Source organism: Odontesthes bonariensis, chromosome 19 (genome assembly GCF_027942865.1).
Source record: "Odontesthes bonariensis isolate fOdoBon6 chromosome 19, fOdoBon6.hap1, whole genome shotgun sequence".
NCBI lineage: Eukaryota > Metazoa > Chordata > Actinopteri > Atheriniformes > Atherinopsidae > Odontesthes > Odontesthes bonariensis.
This window is the reverse complement of record NC_134524.1, coordinates 13,297,939-13,318,936: the sequence shown is the minus strand read 5'-3', so window position 1 is coordinate 13,318,936 and position 20,998 is coordinate 13,297,939. Positions and strand designations below refer to the sequence as shown.

Genomic DNA, 20,998 nt, shown 5'->3' with positions numbered 1-20,998 from the left:
AGAGTTTAACATCAGACAAAATAGAGGAAAACCATATTAAGAAGTGCTCTTATTTCGGTAGACGTTAAAGTAAAGCAGCACAGTAGCTAAAGTGCGCAAACAATATGAAACTTTTACTACTTAAGTATTGCCATGTCAATGAAATTTGGAGACCTGACAGAATGGAAGAGGAATTTACTTTTGCATTTATACACAGTTAAGAAAGTGTTTCCTTTTTTTGTCTGTGCATGTGTTCTGAAATTAAAACATGAAGGGAAAGAAATGTGGAATATTGTATTAAAATTAGAGAATGTATAAATTAGTTGTAGGTCAACACTTCTTATATCCTCAGAGGTAGAATGCGACTTGTCATGAAATTGTTATTATTCTCCAGGCTGTTTATTAGATGATTTTTTTATTGAATAGGTGTATTTCATAAATCACAAGACTTCCAGAGCACCACTTGCTTTCGCCGCCTCCAGGCGGGTCCGTGCGCCGTGACGTTTTAAAAAGCGGGCTGGACTCGGGGAATGATGGGGATTACACAGTGGTGTGGTTGAGGTGGTTTTTGTAAAGTGCTGCTGCTCTGGCTGACAGTTCGATGAGCGCACTGTGGAAGTTTGGCTGAGGAGCTGTGCGCAGCATGGGCACCGGGGATTACATCTGCATAACCCTGCGTGGTGGTGCACCCTGGGGATTCACCTTAGAAGAGGGAGAGGGGGACACTTACAGACCTTTTCTCGTATCCCAGGTATCTATCTATCTATCTATCTATCTATCTATCTATCTATCTATCTATCTATCTATCCATCTATCTATCTATTAATTTCAGATTATGTTAGTCTTCAGCGATGAGTCTAAGACTTTTGAAAGTTTTATAAGCTAACTGTTTTTGTTGATCCTGCTAATTATCCACTCTGACTCATAAGTGTCAAATATAACCCTAATTGTGTTGGGAATTGTAAAATTGATCAAAAGACATTTTCAAAAAGCTTAAGTCTATGGCTGGAGAGAATTTATTTAGAGTGGTGCATGTGGCTGCATTTTTGAGTGGTTGGCCGTGTTTTGGTGAGAGATTCCTCAGCACCCTTATATGGTCAAGGCTAAGAGAGTTTTTGAAGCTCAGGGCAATGTGATCTGTCATCGGTTTCAGGGGCTTCAGCCTAAAAGCAAAACATTTTTTAGAATATTTCTTTATCTGAGTAGGGGAAAAGTATGTGCATGATGCCTGAGTGCTAATGAAAGCAAACAAAAAGTCATCCAGGTCCAGCTGAAACTAAAACATGATCCTGCAGATATCTCTGAAAAGAACATTCAAATGACTGAAGGAGGGTAGGCAAATTTAAAAGTTTTGCAATACATAGCATTTGTTAAGCTTGATAATGGGGCAATAAAAGTTGTAGGTGGAGGTTTTTATCTGTGCTTGTGCCCACTGGTAAAGACACTTTTCTGTATAAAAGGCATTGTTTTACACACTGAGGTGGTTTTTAAGACATTATTAATAATAATAATAATAAAAAAACTACACTCCAGTGTTGCTTATTACTTGCACGTCAGTTTTTCATGTCTATAAAGTTCATCACAATATGACCTTCCAGGTGCCTTACATTTTGAAGGAGGCTATTGTCATAACACTTATGGATCAACTTTTTGAATGTGTGAATTTGTTTACAATATAAGATAGAGCTAATGATCTTTGCTGGATGAATCACATACGCCACGTTTTCCTGAAAGGTGCGACTTTGGTCTTGTATGTGTAAAATAGTCGAATGAAAAATCAGACAAAAATCAGTGGAAATAAGGAAAGGGCTACTTCAAGCTATTGAATTTTAATCACTGAAATCAGTAAAGCCAGGTGCTTTTACTTTTAAAAGCTGCTGACACTATATATGGTGTCGTAATGCATGCTCACAAACACGCACACTGCACAGATCCCTTGTCAACTTGTCATCCAAATCCTGAACATGTAAATGTTTTTCTTAAACTGCATTCCAGGGACATCAAAGCTACACTAGAAGAAAGCTTCACTGACTCTAAAAGCATCAATCGATCAATTCAGTGACATATGCTCAACCTTTTTCCAATAAAGTGCGATTCCAACGATCAGGAAGTTAATAATTTACTCCTATTGTAATTTCTGTGTGATTATATATTTTATTTGCACCTTTCTCATCGTGCAACAACCCCTTTCTCTTTAATTTAGGCCCCTGAACCATTAAGTTCATATTAGACCTAGATGATATCAGAATGAAAACTCTACGTTCTGAAAAAGTTGATGATAGTTCCGCAAGATTTATTGAAATGTATAAACTCAAGAACTTAAAGACAAACTCTCAGAGATGAGCTAAATTCAAAATCTAATCAAAGCTAATTCATGCACATCAACAAATACAGCTCACAGTGCTGCACACTATCTTGCAAAATGCTGTGCCAAAAACAACAACTACAGCCAGTTTTTCCAGGCCCCCATGCAGAGGAATGCCCCCTACTTCTAATGCCTGCTCAAGTTTTAATTATCTTGTGAAACGTCACAGTCTAATTTTAGACCGAAATGTGGATTTTAACGTATTCCAGCCTCTAAAATGTTCTCGTGTGTTGCATAAGAGTCCTTCAAATACATTGTTTTTAAGTTTGGGCTTATTAAAGTGAAGTAGTCACATGTGATGCATTTGCCTCCATCTTGGACATCTGGGGGTTTCTGTCAACCTCATCTGGAAGGCATAACTTTTAACATACCTTCAAACTCTTCTTGTGGAAAGGGCCAGGTCTGTTAGTTAAAAGTTAAAGAAATAAACATACCAACATCATGACACAAACTCTTCAGTTTCGAGGCTCTACTCTGATAGAATGCCTTTTTTTAATTTCTTTTTTATAAAGCTTCTGTTGAATGTTGTGAAATCAGTTTTGTGTTTCTTGTGAGAAAGTGATTGTTCAGTGCACTGACAGGCAGTACAGTGAGAGGGCACGGGGTATCCACGCTTAAAAGGTTCTCTCCATATAAGGGAGGTTTGTTTTTCTTCTTATTTGGAGGCCTGGCCTGGATATGAAACTGATTAGGTCACTTTAGTTTTAAAGCAACAGAAACAGCAGAATACAAGTTTGAACTTTCCCACAACAGTCCTTCAGATGTACTTTGTGGTGTCACTATCTCAGTAAACGTGGAGAATATTAATACTTGATAGATACTCCTAAAGAGAAAGTTATTACACCAACCAACCTGTGACAGATTTTGGCCTAATTACTGAGGTATTCCATCTTGGTATTTAGAATGTCAACATACATCAGGTCAGATATGGAACACTGAATAACAAAGCGATTTTACCTTTAATGCAAGTCTGCAAAGTTTCTAGGTTTGGAGAACTTTCGTGAGTATATAAAATGTTAAATAATCCCCATTCCATGAAATCAAATTAAAAGCTTGGGTGAATTATCCTCTTTTCCAGGATTATTATAACATTTACAGAGCCATAGAGGCCTCTTGTTGCTGATGTTTCAGCCCTAATAGCCCACCATGGGAATCTTATTAAGCTGTCAAGCAATCGACCAAATGCCATTGCCTCAGTCATTTAGTAGTGTTTCTCTATGTGCTCTACAACTACTTCTAAACTGAGAGTTAAGGCAATGCATGTTTTAGCAAATAATCCTTTTTTTTTTTAAGTACAAGTAGAGACAAGAGACCTCAGATTTTAGTTGTACTTGCTTTCTGCTTTTTTGTTTCATAGCATCTAAACAAATTCAGGCCAAAGCTCCAGCAGTTTTAACTGGATATTGGAGTTGCAGTGGTCCTAGTTGTAAAAACTCTGCTGCTGCTGGTGGTTAGTGCCACCCACAATGAAGCTAGGTTTAACTTTGATAGGACGTCACTGATGATGGTAGAAAAAGATATTGTTCTGAAGTGCAGTGGTGTTTTGTTTTTTTCTTAAAGTGCTGCAGGCATTTAGTCATGAATGCCGTATTTTGAAATATTCTAACAATTGAAATCTTCTGCTCTTCTGCATTTGTTGTTGCATTGTGGTTACTGGCCAGCGGTGCAAAGTTGAAGGGAAATTATGTGAAACGTCATGCAAACAAAGGGGGAGTCCATTCATGAAAGTTGCTCTATAGTGCCACAAGTATCAACATGGGTATCCATGTTTAACATTACATGTCTGTATCAGCAGTTTCTGGCCTGCCAGTGGAAAAACTATTTAAGTGCTATAACAACATAAGAACAATGAGTGAATGAAGACATTAAATCTTCCCACATGTGTGTTCCCTGCAAGGCAGCTAGAAAATACTTTCCAAAAGTGTAAAAACATGATTGCTCAAAGCTGTGAAAGACAGGAACTGCCTTGAGCTACGCAGCAACACCATGCAGTCTAATAGTTCCTGCAATTTTCTGTTGCAGTATTAGCCCGTTAAATGGATTATCTGAAATCCGCCCCCCCACACACACACACAAACTTCATAGCTTGAATCATATTTTGGGGAGAAAAACACTTTTGAAAAACATCTTTTATGATTTACTGTGGCATATTTAACAGCGTGTACCTGCTATCCTCTTCGGGACAATTACATGTGAATACACCAGCCTCCTCTTTACAAGTTTAGCACATTTTAAACAGGACTAAGACAGTGAATTGTGTCTCCTTTTCACATTACCTTACTGTGTATGTTTGAGTTGACAATGAACATTTCCCCTCCTTTTTTGGAGTATGGATTTGTAGATGAGACATTCCAGACAAATCCGTGCTCCCTGCAATGAGGTGTGAGTCCCGATAGACAGGCACACTGACTGCCTTATTGGGCTTGTTTACACACTCGTAACTCTTAAAAACTGGAGCAAGGATAGTGTGTGTGTGTGTGTGTGTGTGTGTGTGTGTTGGGGGGGGGTTGTAATACAAAAGTTACCAGCTCATGAAATACTTTGTGTATAAAGCAAAGTAGACTCCTTTAATTGTCCTGGATGTTGCTTATGTTAGATTGAGAGTCACATTTATCGCACATAGTGTTTGCAAAAGTTGTGATTGTGAAGAGTTGTTATTTGACTGTAGTGTAAATCAAGAAGGAAAATTGATGACAAAAACCAAAAGCAATGGAAAATCTTATACATGGTTTTAAAAGGGCACGGTTTTTTTTAATCTGCTCTGCAGCTGGAGCACAAAACAGCTTTGTCTTTTGGGATTTCTATCTTTGAATGTTTGGGCCATTATACATGTTAGGTACTATCTCTCTTCTTTGTAGATAAAAAAATGTATTTGCAACACCATCTAGTGACAAACTGTTTTCACTACAAGTTTCCAGAGCGCTTTACAGCATGTACAGCATTTAGATAAAGTTTATGTGATGTGTAAAGTTCTGGGTTTTTTTTCGATTTTAGTGCAGCGATCCCAGGAATATTAGGAAAATTGAGATTTTCTGCAGCTATTCACTTTGTGTACTTCCACAGGTTCACTTGTGATTAGAAGGAGCTATTTGCTGTATTGTTTCCTATCATAGGCACTTTTCCATAGATTTTGTCTTTTACTTTCCATGTGACAGTAGCATATTTAGGAAGGTTAACTTACATTTTTGCGTGATGTATTGTTTAAATAAACAGGGAAATATATACATAGATACCATGGCTACTTTTAGTTCTAAAATCTGAACTGTGAGTTATTGTACAGTTTAGAAAGTGGCTCTGATGCTTTATACCTTTGGTATAATTTTTACAGAAAACTGAAAAATGGCAGTGTGACAGAAGAACTCATATTGCTGCCTCTTGACTACAGACAATCATTGATTTCCTCTTACCATGGCCACTTACTCATATTTAGTGTCAGTGATTAAACTATATTGATTCTGATGTCACAGACAAATCTCTGTAGCCATATTGATAAATCTTTTAGGAGAATCAACTGGGACATTTTGTAATTTAAGATACGTGATTTCATTCTCTTGAAGAAAATTGAGCTTTCTAGATTATTTTAGGGCATTTTTCCCTCATCTGATATCTTAAAGGGGAGAAAGTGACAAGATTATGAAACTGGAAATCATATTTTCAAGTGGTTTCAAGTCTCAAAATAATTCAGAGAAGTATTTAGTACAAATATTTAGTAAACATCTTCAATGGCAGATATTTACTATATTTTCACAACAAAAAAGACATTTCATTCCCCTAGCATAATTGGCCTTTTGTGTACAATTTATAGGATATATTAAATTCTCTTATTAATGAACCATTATGCTGCAGGAACCAATTACAAGAAAATGAAATCATCAGTCACTGGTTAACCGAGTAAAGAAGTGACCTTTAAATGGATCTGCGCTGTGCTGGCCTACAGCTATAATACACAGCAGCACAGTTGAAATTAAAGATGGAATGGACACTGTTATTTCTCAACACCAAACTAATATCTTACAAACAGTGTAAGCTTTTTAACACTGTAGCATGAATTATGAAAATTGCTGACCCTATAGAAACTACATACTGTATAATTTGATGCAATTTATGCTCATTTGATATCTATAAAATATAAGTGAGTCCCTCTGCATGGATTGTCATTCTGGCCTGCCTTGAACATCAAAGGGCACTGGCAGTTAAAAAAATCTAGAGAACAAAGGAGGGAGTCCCTCAACAATACACTAAGCCTTAACTAACCTCTGTTTATTTATGCTTAAGCTATATTAAACCCACATTGTTATTATTTGCGATCTGACTTGTGTTGGACACTCATGTCCTTAGATTTGTTGCATCTTAAAACATATTTATCTCAGAGTAAAAATATTTTTTTATATAACTGAAAATATTGCTGAAATACTCCAGTCCTCCTTTTTAGTTAAAAATGTTTTTACTTACCTATTGGTTTCTTTTTTCTTTTTTTTTTTACCTTAGTTATGTCAGACATTTGAAAAATTAGATTTTTGGCTTTGTGTGTTTGATCTTTAGACAACATTTCTCCCCCTCGGGGCATCTCCCCTGTGTCGCTGTTCTTTCTTTTCTGAGCTTGCATCTTTCCCTTTTCTTGGAGTCACCTGCTATTGTGGACCTTATTAACCCAAGCTGCCCCTCTCACAGGGGTATTCACCCATGGTGGCACAGCTCCATGTGATCTGACTTTTTTCTCTCTACAATTTTATACTCTACAGGTAGAGGAGGGTGGTCAAGCTTTCCTGGCTGCAGTGCGGGATGGTGATGAGGTGGTGTCAATTAATGGGGAGCCATGTGCTGATCTCACCCTTTTACAAGCGTTTGCACTCATTGACGTATCTATTGAGTGTCTGCAGTTACTTCTCAAAAGGTAGTTTTACATGTCAGTCATCTGCTGAGTTGTGTGGTAACAATAAAACGTTGTACTCTAACTGTTCTTATATGCCATATTGTCATACTCATGGAATGTCATTTGTTTTAAACCTTGTTTTAAACTATGAAATAGTGCATGTCTTTGAGGATATACAGATAATTACATTATGCTGCACTGTAGATCCTTGGTGTTCAGGCAAGCGAACTGCAAACTGATAGTGGCACCATTATATTAGCATTTAGATGTCATGTTCTTTTATGACCGGTGCCCTTTTGCACCATTCATGTGCATCTATGTCTGTATGTGTTTTAATGAGGAAATGTGTCAGCCATGCTGGCTTTCCAGCTGGTTTAGCTGAGGTGTTTCAGATTTGTATATATCAAATAAAGCTGCTGAGCTGTAATTCAACTGGCATGGACCTTGTTTTACAGCAGACATTTTGACCTGTCAAGGGAGGAAATACACAGGTATATTAAACATCACTAAAATTACTAATTACACTTGTGTTTTTTTTTTCTGTGACAAGACAAAATGCCTGCTGTGAAAAAAAAGTCTGTTGCCATTTTGTTGTCATGTTTGCATATTGCTTTTCCTAAACTTGGCTGCACAAACTATACAGAAGCATACAGAACCCATCCATGCATCCATTTTCTATACCCGCTTAATCCATCGGTCAGGTCGCGGGGGGGCTGGAGTCTATCCCAGGGGTCATCGGGCGAGAGGCGGGGTACACCCTGGACAAGTCACCAGTCCATCACAGAGCCACACAGAGACAAACGAGACAAACAACCACACACATGCTCACACTCACTCCTGGGGACAATTTTAGAGACACCAAGTAACCTAACATGCATGTTTTTGGACAGTGGGAGGAAGCCGGAGTACCCGGAGAGAACCCACACATACAGAACCATTACCTCAAATTGTGGTTGTTAAAAACATACAAAGATACAACAGTTTTTCCCATTTGAGCATAATAACTCGTCTTTATATCTAGCCTTCCTGCATAACTCCTGTGAGATAATGACATCCTGCAATGCTCTTTCGGGCTTACCTTGAAAGTGGAAATTAGACAAAGCGATATTCAAATGCGATTACTTTCCACTTCAGTGGCCTGACCTTTTTATTAACTTGCTGCTTGAAGATCAGATCTATCAGATTGCTTTGACAGCTTATGTAGTACAGAATGGCTTCAGTCCATTGTCTAGCAGACTTTCTCAGTGGTTAAAATTGCATTGTTCATCAATGTTCAAAATAGATATGTGTGAACATTCTTGAGTCTTTAAAACAAAAAAAAATGAAAGGAATAAATTACAGAAATAAATTTGAATAGTTTGCAAGGAAAAAAATTCCCATTGTGTTCAAAGACTCTATTCATCTTTGAATGCACATGTCCAAAGAAATTTGTCTGTGCCTTGCAAACAGAATAGAATGTATCATACAATATGATATCGTATATCCATCACTCATTGCTGTTTTCCACTCTTCTCTAAAAGATACCACTTCATCGCTCCTGAAGATTGTGAATCTGAAGGGACATACTGTGGCGAGACAGCCTCTTCAGGCGAAGCTTTAGAAAGCACTACCCTTCACATCTTCTCACCAAAGCACAGGTCCCAAACCCCTAGAGAGCTGTATATGTCTGAGTGCCAAGGTAAGACCTGCTATGAGGAGCTGGACAGTGACAAAGAATTGGAATTGAGTGGAAAGAGACCCCAGCCTCTTTCCACTCAGCCTACTGTTCCCTCATCTGATGACTGCGGAGGCGGTGAACTGGTTTTTAAGGAAGATGATTGGGGAGTGCAGCGGTGCTTTTCCCCCAGGGATATCGTGGAGCTCCAGGTGTCCCTGTCTGAGCAAACCTTGCATGATGTGGGATGCACCTCTCTTGGAAGTGCTCACGGGATTGAAGGGGAACTCTCAAACAGAGAAACAGTAGGGACAATTCTCACAACCACAACATCGCACTGCATGCCATGCCCTGTCAGACAGCCTCTCAGCCAGCATGGAGTGGTGGTCGGCTCCCCCTCAATGCTGGGGCAAGTGGATTTCATTTTGGAGCAACCAGCAGCATCAGGCGCAGGGAGGGGCATCCTGACTGTGGGTGGCCCTAGGGTCAGTGAAAGCGTTGGATCCCAAAGTGAAGGAGAGGAGGGAGGAGGGCACTTCGAGGCTGTTTCTAGGTCTTTTACTGTCTCATTTGAAATTCCATCAGTAGAGAGGACACCAGCTGAGGAGCAGGATTCTGATTCTGAGGGGGATCAAGAAAAACCCAACAAGCATCGGGCAAAGCACTCTAGTAAGTAACTATGAACCACTTCTGTTTGTCCCAGTGAGTATTATCATGGTGTGCATTGTTTTTCTGTGTGTGTGGGCTCAACATATCTTTAAAGATATTTGTGGCACTAAACAACATTTGTCAACATGTGTGCATTACAAAGCCTGATGTACTGTGTGTGTGGAACCCTCAAAATAGTATTTCTCTTACGGCAGTTTGGGGAGGGTTCCCATTTCTTTGAATGAAAGCAGATACAGCCAGCCGTAACCACAATTATGAGAGATTCTAAATGCACATAGAACAGTCAACAAAACTAAAAAGCAACCTAACAAATTAGATAAAGAGACATTGAACTAAGCATATATTTGAGACTGCTGCGCCTTATAAATCATCTTAAAACTATCCATTTGAAACTGTCATGATAGTGAATATGAATACCGAGGTGTTCCTCTGAGCTGTGTGGAAGACATAAATATAACACCAGCACGCTGATGATGCCTGCAGAAGTGGCCTTTTGACAGACACCAGCATGTGCTCCCCTAAACTGTTACCTGATCCTTTCAAACTGGGTGCTTTAAGTGAGCTGAAAAAGTGAGCCTGTTGCTCACTCCCGTTGTCCTCCACCTTAAGGTTAGTCCTGCAGACATATTAAAAAGTTAGCCTGTTTGTGTTTTTTGCTACAGCTTTGCATTATCGGATTGTTTAAGAGTGTCTTTGTCACGTGGTGTATGTTGTCGTCTTAGGTGTCAACAAATGTGATAGACTTTTTGTTTAGTGGAGAACTTGTCAGCTTACAAATAAGGGCTTTTTAACACCCTCTGATCCTGGTAAAACTGATTGCATGTGGGCTATTTTTTCAGCTCATTTTCCTGGCTAGTTTAATGCAATAAATAACTGATTTAATGTTGTGCATTCTCTGTTAACAAATGAGAATATTAGACATGGGTCAGAGAATTTCATTACTGCTTTATTGGTTGATGTTTTATGTGAAGCTGAATGAGCACATTGGTTTAATAGAACCACAAATGTTTAAGTAAATAGCTATATGCATATAAATAAGAAAATATTCATGGTCTAAGAATATACACAATTATTTTTTATGTGGTGACATCAGTTATTTGCTTTTTTAACAATCTTTTGCATGCTTGGGCAAGTTCAAAGACAGTGCATGTGGTAATAATAGTTTATTGTCATCTAAGTTTGCGCTCCTTCTGTAAGCACTAGATATAGTTCTAAACCTATGTTTTACAGAATGTCATCATCAGTCTCATGTTACGAGCTGAAATTAATTGCTTTCTGGGTTGTCCTTGTTTCAGAACTTAAATGTATTCCCTTTCACCTTGAGAAATTTTTCAAATGAGTGTGAGACTAAAATAATATTTCAATAGTAAATTATACATGAGACAAAAAAAGCTTTCATGACTCGAAGTAATTTCAATAACTAAATTTCAATCAGTGATGCAGATGCAGTTTTCAAGTACCGCTTTAAACTTTTCCTAGATTTATTTTTCAAAGAGATAAAAAGTGCAAACAAAACCTTCATTCATTTAGGCCTGGGGTGCAGTAAGCTCTTTTAGTATTTTTTTTCTTTCATTATTCAAGCAAATTGAACATTTTATTGTTTTTAACTTTATTGAAAGGTAATAGTAGCCATAACTTCAAGATAAATTCTTAAAAAACACACGTTTGTAAAATTTTCAATCGATGTTTTTCCCTTTTCTTAACCCATTCTAAGCTCAGAACTTTATTTTTCTCCTCTATACAGGGCTCAGGCGTAACGAGAGTCTGACTGAGAAACAGGTGAAGGAGGCCAAGTCCAAATGTAAGCGTATTGCTCTACTTCTTACGGCTGCACCACCAAACCCCAATAACAAGGGGATATTGATGTTCAAGAAACATCGTCAGAGGGCCAAGAAATACACGCTTGTGAGCTACGGCACGGGAGAAGACAAACCAGAGTACAGCGACGAAGAAGACGAGTCAAACAGAGACGACAAACAAGAAATAACAACTGGTGAATTTACCTTTTTGGCTTCTATCGATTCTGAAGCAGACAAGCCTCTTCTCACTGATGCCACAAGTTGCAAAGGGGCAGTAACTTTTAACCTGGACAAGGGTCTCCTTGAAATTGAGAGAACCTTAAACAACCAAGGAGAGATGGAATGTTTGCCTGAAACTAAAGGGAAAGGTGTCCTAATGTTTGCTCAACGGCGTCACAGGATGGATGAGATTTCCGCTGAACATGACGAGCTGAGACGCCAAGGGATGCCAGTTGAAGCAGTGCAGGAGACTGAGACAAAGGTAATGGAACAGTCATACATGCAATCTACAATGGAAGGCCATGCTTACATGGATGTAAATATGCACCAACCAAGCCAACAACAATATCAGCAATATCAAGAACAACAATACTATGAGCAACAACAACAATATCAACAGTATCAGCAGCAGCAGTATGAACAAAGGCAATACCAACAACAGCAAATGTATCAGCCACAGCAAGAATATCATCAAGAACAACAACAGCAAATGCAGCACTATTCTACAAACATCAATGGCATGGAACAGCACCAAACCAATGAAATCCAGAGTTCTTTCAACAATCGTACCGCAAAGCCTTTCACAACAGAGAACATAGCAGCAACTCCTTATTCTCATGCAGTGAGTGGGACCAATCAAGATTCTATGGGTCAAGGGGAGCAGATAGCTTCCCGTGATGAGCGGATTTCTACTCCTGCAATTAAGACAGGCATTCTGTTGGATACAAGGAGAAGAAATACTGGCAAGCCTATGTTCACATTTAAAGAGGCCCCCAAAATATCCCCAAACCCAGCTTTGCTAAACCTCCTAAACAGAAGTGATAAAAAATTGGGTTTTGAGTCAGGACCTGAGGAAGACTACCTTAGCCTTGGGGCTGAAGCTTGCAATTTCCTCCAGTCTCAACGAGTTAAACCTAAGATTCCTCCACCAGTTGCCCCAAAGCCTGTTATCAATCCCAGCTCTCCTCCTTGGTCACCACAGATAGAAGCAGCCAACCAGGACATGCCTCAGTGTGCTGAAAATAGCCTGTCCACACCTGCTGTAGCCCCTGCTGCAGAGACTGCCCCCACTTTAGAACTAGAGCCAATGTCTGCACCTGCCTCTGAGCCTTCTCCCCCTCCTGCCCCAAAGGAGACTCCTGTGAACACCAACACAGCAGAACAGCACACATGGACTCTCCAGGAGCCAGAATCTCAACAGCAGCCTCTTCAAGCGACAGCTCAGGAGGCAAATGTTCAGATGTATTCTTCTCATCAGCCTGAGTCCTCCCATATGACCACCTGGGGTGCAGCACAAACACAAGCTCAACAGCAGGTATCCAGTTCATGGCCTACAGCTCAGGTGCAGTCCCAAGTACCACCTCCAAGTCAGTCCTCCTCACAGCCACCATGGGTTACACATCAGCCTATTCAGAACCAAGCACAGCCTCAACCCAACACAAATACTTGGACCCCTCAAAGTCAGCCATCCTGGAGTCAGCCTCAAGAGCAAGCAGAAGTCCAGAGACATGCTCAACCACCCTGGGCCAAGCCTCAAGAGCAACCACAGGCTCAACCACAGGCTCAACCACAGGTTCAACCAACGTGGGGACACTCGAACGAACAGCCACACCTACAGCAAATACAGCCTACCTGGGGTCAAGCCCAACAACCAGTGCAGCCAAAACCCCAAAGCCAGTGGACACTGCAGTCACAAATGGGCTCTCAGCAGCAACCGCCATGGGTACATCAACCTCAGAAAACATCCGAAGTACAACCTCCTTGGGTTCAACAGGTACAGCCAGAATCCCAGCCACAACCACCATGGGTTCAGCAACCACAACATCAAGCTTTGCAACAATCGTGGCCACAGACCCAAGCACCAGGTCAATCTCAACCACCGTGGGTCTCAGCTCAGCCTCAACAACAACCTAATGCATGGGACCCCTCACAAGGTCAAGCCCAAGCTCAGCCATCCTGGGGCCATGTAGCACAACCACAAACACAAGCACAGCCTCAAGCTAATCTAAACCCATGGGCACCAGTGCCTGTCCAGGCTCAGTCCCAACCCTCTTGGGCTCAGCATCCTTCAGAGCATGGTCAAAACCAGATGACTTCTTGGAACCAGGAGCAAAATCAGGCTCAACATGAACCACCTTGGGCTCAGGCAGCTCCACCCCAGCCCACACAGCAGTCAAACTGGCAACAGCCTACTTCAAACACTCCACCACAACAACAAGTAAATGCATGGCCTTCAACTCAGGCACAGCCTCAGACATCTGTCAGCACCTGGACACCACAGTCACAACATACACCTGTGAATGTTTCCACATCTATAGTAAACACCCATCCATCTCCTAAACCCTGGCATCCACCACAAAATGCTCCTCAAAACCAGATTCCTCCTCCTCCACCTCGGCGAATGAACTCTTTCACTGTTGGTCAAAGAGCTTCCTCACCTATCAACCCAATGGCCACTATCTTAAATCCTAAAGCATCCCACGGTCCAGCTTATGAGATGCCAGTCGTCAAGGGAAAAGGAGCTGACATGTTCGCCAAGAGGCAGTCTCGAATGGAGAAGTTTGTTGTGGACTCTGAGACCGTGGAAGCAAACAAGGCAAGCCGGTCAACATCACCAGCTGCTTCCTTACCGAATGAATGGAAATATACTTCCAATGTACGTGCTCCACCCCCACTGGCATATAACCCTATTCAGTCTCCATCTTATCCCCTAGCAGCATCAAAGAAGCCTCCTTCGAGTAGTCCTTCAACCAAAGCAAAGAAAAAAGACCAAGGGAAACAGAAGCCTGCCCCTAAGCCTCTCAATGTTATAGATGTTATGAAGCATCAACCCTATCAGCTAGATTCCTCACTCTTTATCTTTGGCCAAGTAGCAGAGGCTGTCAAACCCCCTCCACCAAAGCCTAGTTGTTCACCACCTAATCCGCCAACTGATAACCAACCAATTAGATATGAACAGGTAGCCCCTATCCAGCAAACTGGACCATTTAGTGCCCCATATCCCCAACAAGCCTATGGGGTGCCTATGCAGCCTGTAATGCATGATGGCCACTATCAGCAAGCTCAAGCTAATGCTTATCCTAATCAGCAGCCTCCAGGTGGTCCATACCAACAAGAATACAACCAATTGTATCATCAACCTGTCCCACCAGCTTTTCATCCCCAAGCCCCCCAGTCTTTAAACCCTACCTATCAACAGGCTCTACAGGCTGCTTACCAGCCAGCCAATAGCCCTCCCTATCTGGCATCTCCCTCTGTACCTTACGAGCCTCAACCTACCAGAAGCTACATTGCTCCCAGTTTCCCCATGGCTGCTCAGCCTGAATCTGTATCCGGTGGCAGTACTATGGCTGCTCCTAAGCCTAAGTTTACAGCAAACAAGAGCTCAGCTCAAGTGTGGAAACCTACTGCAGTTGAAAAAGAGTGATTCTCATAGAATCATTTAAGGCTTATTGTGTACTTGGATCAGAGCGTTTGTGCTCTTGTAATACACTGCCAAGTGGAATATGTTGAGCACATATTGTACACTTGCCTTTATAACGACTATCTTCACCTCACCTGCTCTTATTATTTCCGTAAAGCAGAGCTTGATGGTTTACACATTTTCAGAACTAATTTGAAAGGCATCATTAGGAATGTAAGAATAAGAACAGGTTGTTCCAAGTTCTATGTAAGTTAGATGCATAGAAGTAAAAATAACTTTTTGTATAAATGGCAAAAAGTTGTGATTTTTATTAACAATTAGTTTAAATGATTAAAGGATGACAGTATATGAATGTAGGGGAGTGGTAAGGTCAGCATAGAATTAAAGAAAAGCTGAGAGAAAAGGAGAAATCAGATGGTGAAAGAAAGAACATTACTTTTGAAAATAAGTAATGCTAAATGGTTCTAATTATATAATAAACTAATAAATAGATGGAAAAAGTAAAAAATAAAATCAAAGTAACAGGGATATGTGAGAAAAGGGTGGGGTTTGTGGGGTGTAATGATATGGCTAAGTCTGCGATATCAGGGATTTTAAGTTCAGACATTACTTAACAACTCTGGAGTTTAAGGCCACTTGCAGATCATAGAATACAACTATTTCCTTTGTTATAATGAACAAAGGCTTTGTTAAACATAAAATGTTTGATTATCAATGTAGGTTTTTTTTCCTTTAGTGTTTTTCTCCAGTTTCGTTTCCATAGAACCTACCTAAGTGGGTTAGTTTTATTTTAGGCCTTTCACCAGCTGTTGCATCACATTCAATACTATTTTCAACCTGCCTCATGAGAGGATCAGTTCTGAGTCTCACCGAGTAGGCTTAGATTTCAACCAAAGCCAAAGAAAGTTGCTTTCAGACCTTTGTCATGGTTTTTTTTGTACATGCATCTTCAGACATTGTTATATATATATATATTTGCATCTATATATATCTGTATATATATATATATATATATATATATATATATATATATATATATATATATATATATATAAATAAGAACACATCATAAATTATATACAAAGAAGAAATGCTGAAAGAGTTAGCAGCAAAATAATGACCACAAATACATTTGTGGCACAGGGCTGCTATTTTCCTTCATATTCTTTTCTTTTTCCTTTTTCTTGCTGTGTTTTTCTTCTTTGTGCACTTTCTGTATGAATCACTGCAGTGCCATTAAACTGTCTTTTATCATTGTTTGGTTTCCTTTCATTTTTCTTCGGAGCATACTTTTAAGTTTGCTTCAATGTTTACTCTCTTTTCTGTTCATCTTGTTGAATTTCACCACTTTTTCGACTGTACTACTAATGCAGTTGTTTATAACAACCAAAAAACAAAGGGAGACTCAGTTTTAAGCAGTTTATCAAACTATAATATGTACCCTAAAAACAGCTTGTTTAGTATCAGCTAGATTTGTCTCATTATCCCAATAGCCAAGTTTAGATGAATGCTGGAGAAGCACATTCCTGCTACTACATTCAACTACTTGATGATGCATATCCGAAGGATATTATTAGACAGGGGACTTCACTGTGATCTCATGGGGTAATTCTGGACGTAAAATGAGCGGGCTGCTGTTGAAATGTATTTGCACATTGCATCATGCTGCCACAGTTGTATGTAGTTAAGGATCCACATCCAGACTCGCAGGCAGGCAGCTGTAAATTCACTTTAAAAGATTTCTGAAAATGACAAAAACTATGGGTCAAGGTCAAGTATATTTATATCGCACATTCAAAAACAACAGAATTCAGCCAAAGTGCTTTACAGGAATAAACAAGGTAATAAAATGATAGATAAATAATAAGGAGTATTTAATTCTTGTCATCTAGTGCCGTATTGTATTCTATGTTGTACCAAGCTTTTAATCAGCATAAGACCAGACAGATTTTCAACATGAATTATATACATGAAGCAGTATATAATTCTCATGTTATTATATACTGGTTGCCATAAAGAAAAAAACTTAGCTTTATAGTAAATCCACATTAGCAAGGCTGTAACATTGTGTATTTTGAACATCTCTCAGACACTGTGCATGATGTACAATTATGTACGTCAGCTCTTAAGTCCTGCTCTACCCCATTTCTTACATGCAATATGTTAAGATTGAATCATTTAAGTAGAATGGGCACAAAGACAAATAATGGCTGTATCGTTTTATAAGCAAGAATATGACCCGATTGTCTACTAATCTACTTATACTTTTTTAGAGTCTGCCCAAATCAAGAATAGGATTCAGCTATTTCAACCCCGAGAGACACCTTTTTGAGTTTTCATAATATTTTCTCCCCCTTGATAGATTTTTATACGACTTCATTTTCCATCATCTTTTCATCTGTCATTTTTTGCCATCTTTTTCTCACCTGCTGATAGTACACATCTCTCACCAGAGGATGGCAGCACTGCCCTTTCTGTGTATGCTGTACTCAAAAGAACGCATTGTAATTGTACAGTAAGAGACCATCAATAACACAGTTTTTTTTTTTTTTAACTCCATATAAGCTGTGGTTTTCTGGATAAGTAAGGGAAAACTTGGGTATCAAACATTTGGAAGTCACCAGTATATTGTTGTTATCTAGAGAACGAGATCCAGAGAAAACAAGCCGAATGGGGCTTGTTTATGAACTCTCATGAGCCTGTCGTTCTAAGAAATAAGAGCTCAGACCACTCTGTTTGGATGAATTCTAAAGCACTGGGTTAAAGAGGCTTACTGTGGAATAGATCACTAACTCTAGAATAATATTGAAGAATTACAAGTTGCATAAACTTTAGTGCTTCTGAAGTTAATTTATTTTGCTTGGTATTTTAAATTTTAAAATGTATTTGTATATTCATACACAAAAAAATAAAACAGCTCATTTTAAATAATGAAATACAGCACTTAAAAAAATAATTTTTACAAAGAGCTACTTAGTTGTCTGTGTTTTCTAAGCCGATTTGCAAGTCAGCCAAACAAAAATGAGCCCTTACTAAAATAAACATGTCTGGATCCTTCTTTACAGGCATTTGGCAGAAGCTACTCCCTTTCTCCACCAGCCAGGGTTCTATCCACAGGCCAGAAATCAGCTTCTGCTTCTTCTTCTCCCAAGGCTCCAACCCGAGCCTCCACAGCTCCCCCAGCAAAGCAGACATCCTGGCTGGAAAAAGGCTTCAAACCCCTCACCCCCTGGGAGGCTGCCTCCCGGCATCCCCTGGGCCTGGTAGATGAGGCATTTGCTTTTCAGAATCTCCAGCAATCTCTCGTTTCAAATGTTCACTTGGCTGCCCAGCGCAAAATGCTACCCGAGGTACCAGCAGAGTGGAGGGCCAGGGTTTCTTACCAAGCCCCGCAAAAAATAAGCAGCCAGACTTGGAGCCGAAGCCAAAGTCAGAGTCGAGCTCCACTTCCACCGTTCATGCCCCCAACAGGGAGCCCTGTTTCCTCTCCTGTCAGGAATCAGGCGGGTTACAGGTCCCTGCCCAGACAGTGGCAGCCTCAGAAGTATGTGGCAGAGGCACACCTGAGGCCCTCTTTGTCTGAGTGGAACAAGCGCCTGGAAAAGCAGCCTTACAAGTCTGTGTACACCAGCAACACCTGTACTTGGAGGCGGTAGGACACAGCTCAGTCCATGGGTTAATAAGGAAAATCCCATTTCTTTCAGATCCCCAATACATTAATTTGTATAGAAATTTTATTTTAACTGATCATTAGCTTAAAAAAATTGAATATAAGGAAAACAAGCTTATTTCTGTGTGGAACTGAGGAAAGTTGGATTTCTGTTTTTTTGTCCATATTATAAAAAGCAATGCACTGTTTTGCTGTCATATTTAGTATAAGGTTTTAATTTAGATGTATTAAATTACCTTGCATGCAATGTTCACGAAAAAAGGTTATCTAGCTATACAATTTATGTAAACTTAGAAATATTAGTGACATAAGTGAATATTTTCTAGATTGGTAAACACACTGAAGGGGGTCTATGGTAGTTCATAAAGTAAGGAAATTTGTATGTGTTTGGAGTGGATGTGATTGTGAATCACATCCATCGGCTATGTATCTTCTGTAGTTAACAGTTTTTGTTTGAATTTTGGAAAGGATGTGATCAGGTGCGTCTACCTAGTGGTAACTGTAGCTGCTTTCTAGAGTCTGTATTTCTGATCCGCTCAGAAGAACCTGAGAAGAAAATCAATAAGAACCTGTTTATTTGTCTAACTCCATAATTTGGTGAAACACTGTTCTCAACAAATTTTAAGTAACTTTTGTTGAAGTGTCACCTATGCATGCAGCTCTTTGTTTCTTATAACATATTTTTTCACAAACCAGATGCTAGGGAAGAAAAAGACCATTGCACGATAAGGTACAAGTTAAGATTGTTTCTTCATTGCTTTGGAGATCGAGGATTTTGCAGTTTATCCTGGTTTGTTATGCATCTGGCATGCTGTTTCTTGACATCATTGCATTTTTTTTGTTCATCTATAAAAGATGGAATTTGTGATGTTTTCAAAACACTAAATCATAACACGAGAAAGCATTTAGTGGTTCAAAAGAAAAAACGCTTTAAACTTGGAGAAAGGTTAGCACTATATCTCAACATGTTGCGGGCGGACATGTTTTGTAATCTCTCATAAGTGAGCTTACTTACCTGCATTTTCACAATTGCATTAACATGTGGCCACTTTATTTTATGAAAGGAAGAGATGGTTGAAATTTCAGCTGTCCAGCACCTCTCTTTGGTTACCAGGAATAAGATAAGTGAATTGTTGCTTTCGAGTACACTGTAAATTATAGTATTCAGACGGATAATGGAGTTTAGTTTGGCAGTGAAAGTTGACAGGTAAACATTAACAAAGCCAACAAAAATGATTGTTTTGGAACATGGAAGGTGTGCTGGGAGTAAAAAAGTTGCATACAGTAGGTTACTGGTTTGAGAGTTATATTTGGTTTGGGCTTTTGCTAGAATGTAATCCTAACTGAAGCTTGGTTGTTTTTTTTTCCACAGAGTGTGCATAATGTCTTAATCTGATTCTCACCAAGAAATTTCACAAACATAAATAAGATTCACCACACTGCATTGTGTTGAACTGGCTCATTTGACGACCTTATGTGCTGTAGCATATCTGTAACAATTTCCATGTACTGCTTCTAGTCAAACAACACATATTGTGGTTTAATCTCTGCTTCAAACTCATTAAGACATCGATTAACCTTCAGTATTTCACAAAATAAACACTACTAAATACTACAGTATCTCTAACAACACTATGTGATTGTGTTTTCTACTGCAAGCTTGAAATACTTTGCTCGGGGCTATTTGTTGCTTGCTGTACCATCCCATGAAGCTTTTTGTATGACGTGCTGTCTTGAATAGTCAGTCCATGTACAGTACAGGGGGCTGGGAGGGGGCCCGTTCCCATGGTGACCACCGCTTACATAACAACAGTGGGTACCTACTGTTGCTGCACCATTAGAGAATGAGAGATAAGGGCACAGAGGGAGACTATTAACAGAAATTATTTCCCTACCCGTTTAGATTTGGAAAACAATTTGCGGGAGCTGAAAGAGGGCGCTTTAAGCATAATGTGTGCAAAGACCACAAGGAGCAGCATACATAGCATTCAAAATATTTCATTCTGAGATTATAGTTGGCGTGATTTTCCATTTACCAGATGCTGCAGTGTTCCAGTGATCATACAGTAACCTTCTCCGGGCTGCAAACTCAATCTCCCTGCCTCTATTTAACTCTTAAAACATTAACTCTAAAAACTCTTTATTATTATTTTTATTTTTTTATGAATGTTGTTCTTATGTACTTTTATAATTGATTGTTTTTCTATGTAGTCTGGACTACGAGTCTTTAATAAATCTATCTATCTATATATATATAAAGTAAAGCAAATTCAATTTAGCAAGGTTAATTAAAGCACAGTGACAGTAATTTTGGGTCTGTGAACCATATTATTCCACCTTATATCA

At 39.5% G+C, this 20,998-nt stretch overlaps 1 protein-coding gene across 1 annotated transcript; it reads left to right on the top strand.

Annotated features, from left to right (window-relative positions):
* The first annotated feature begins 578 nt into the window (after positions 1–578).
* Positions 579–16,238, top strand: synpo2a (synaptopodin 2a). Its single transcript, XM_075451045.1, has 4 exons — positions 579–730; positions 7,087–7,238; positions 8,738–9,540; positions 11,285–16,238. Exons 1-4 carry the CDS (start codon positions 623–625, stop codon positions 14,983–14,985), a joined length of 4,764 nt encoding a protein of 1,587 aa, XP_075307160.1. The 5' UTR covers positions 579–622; the 3' UTR covers positions 14,986–16,238.
* Positions 16,239–20,998: the final 4,760 nt, after the last annotated feature.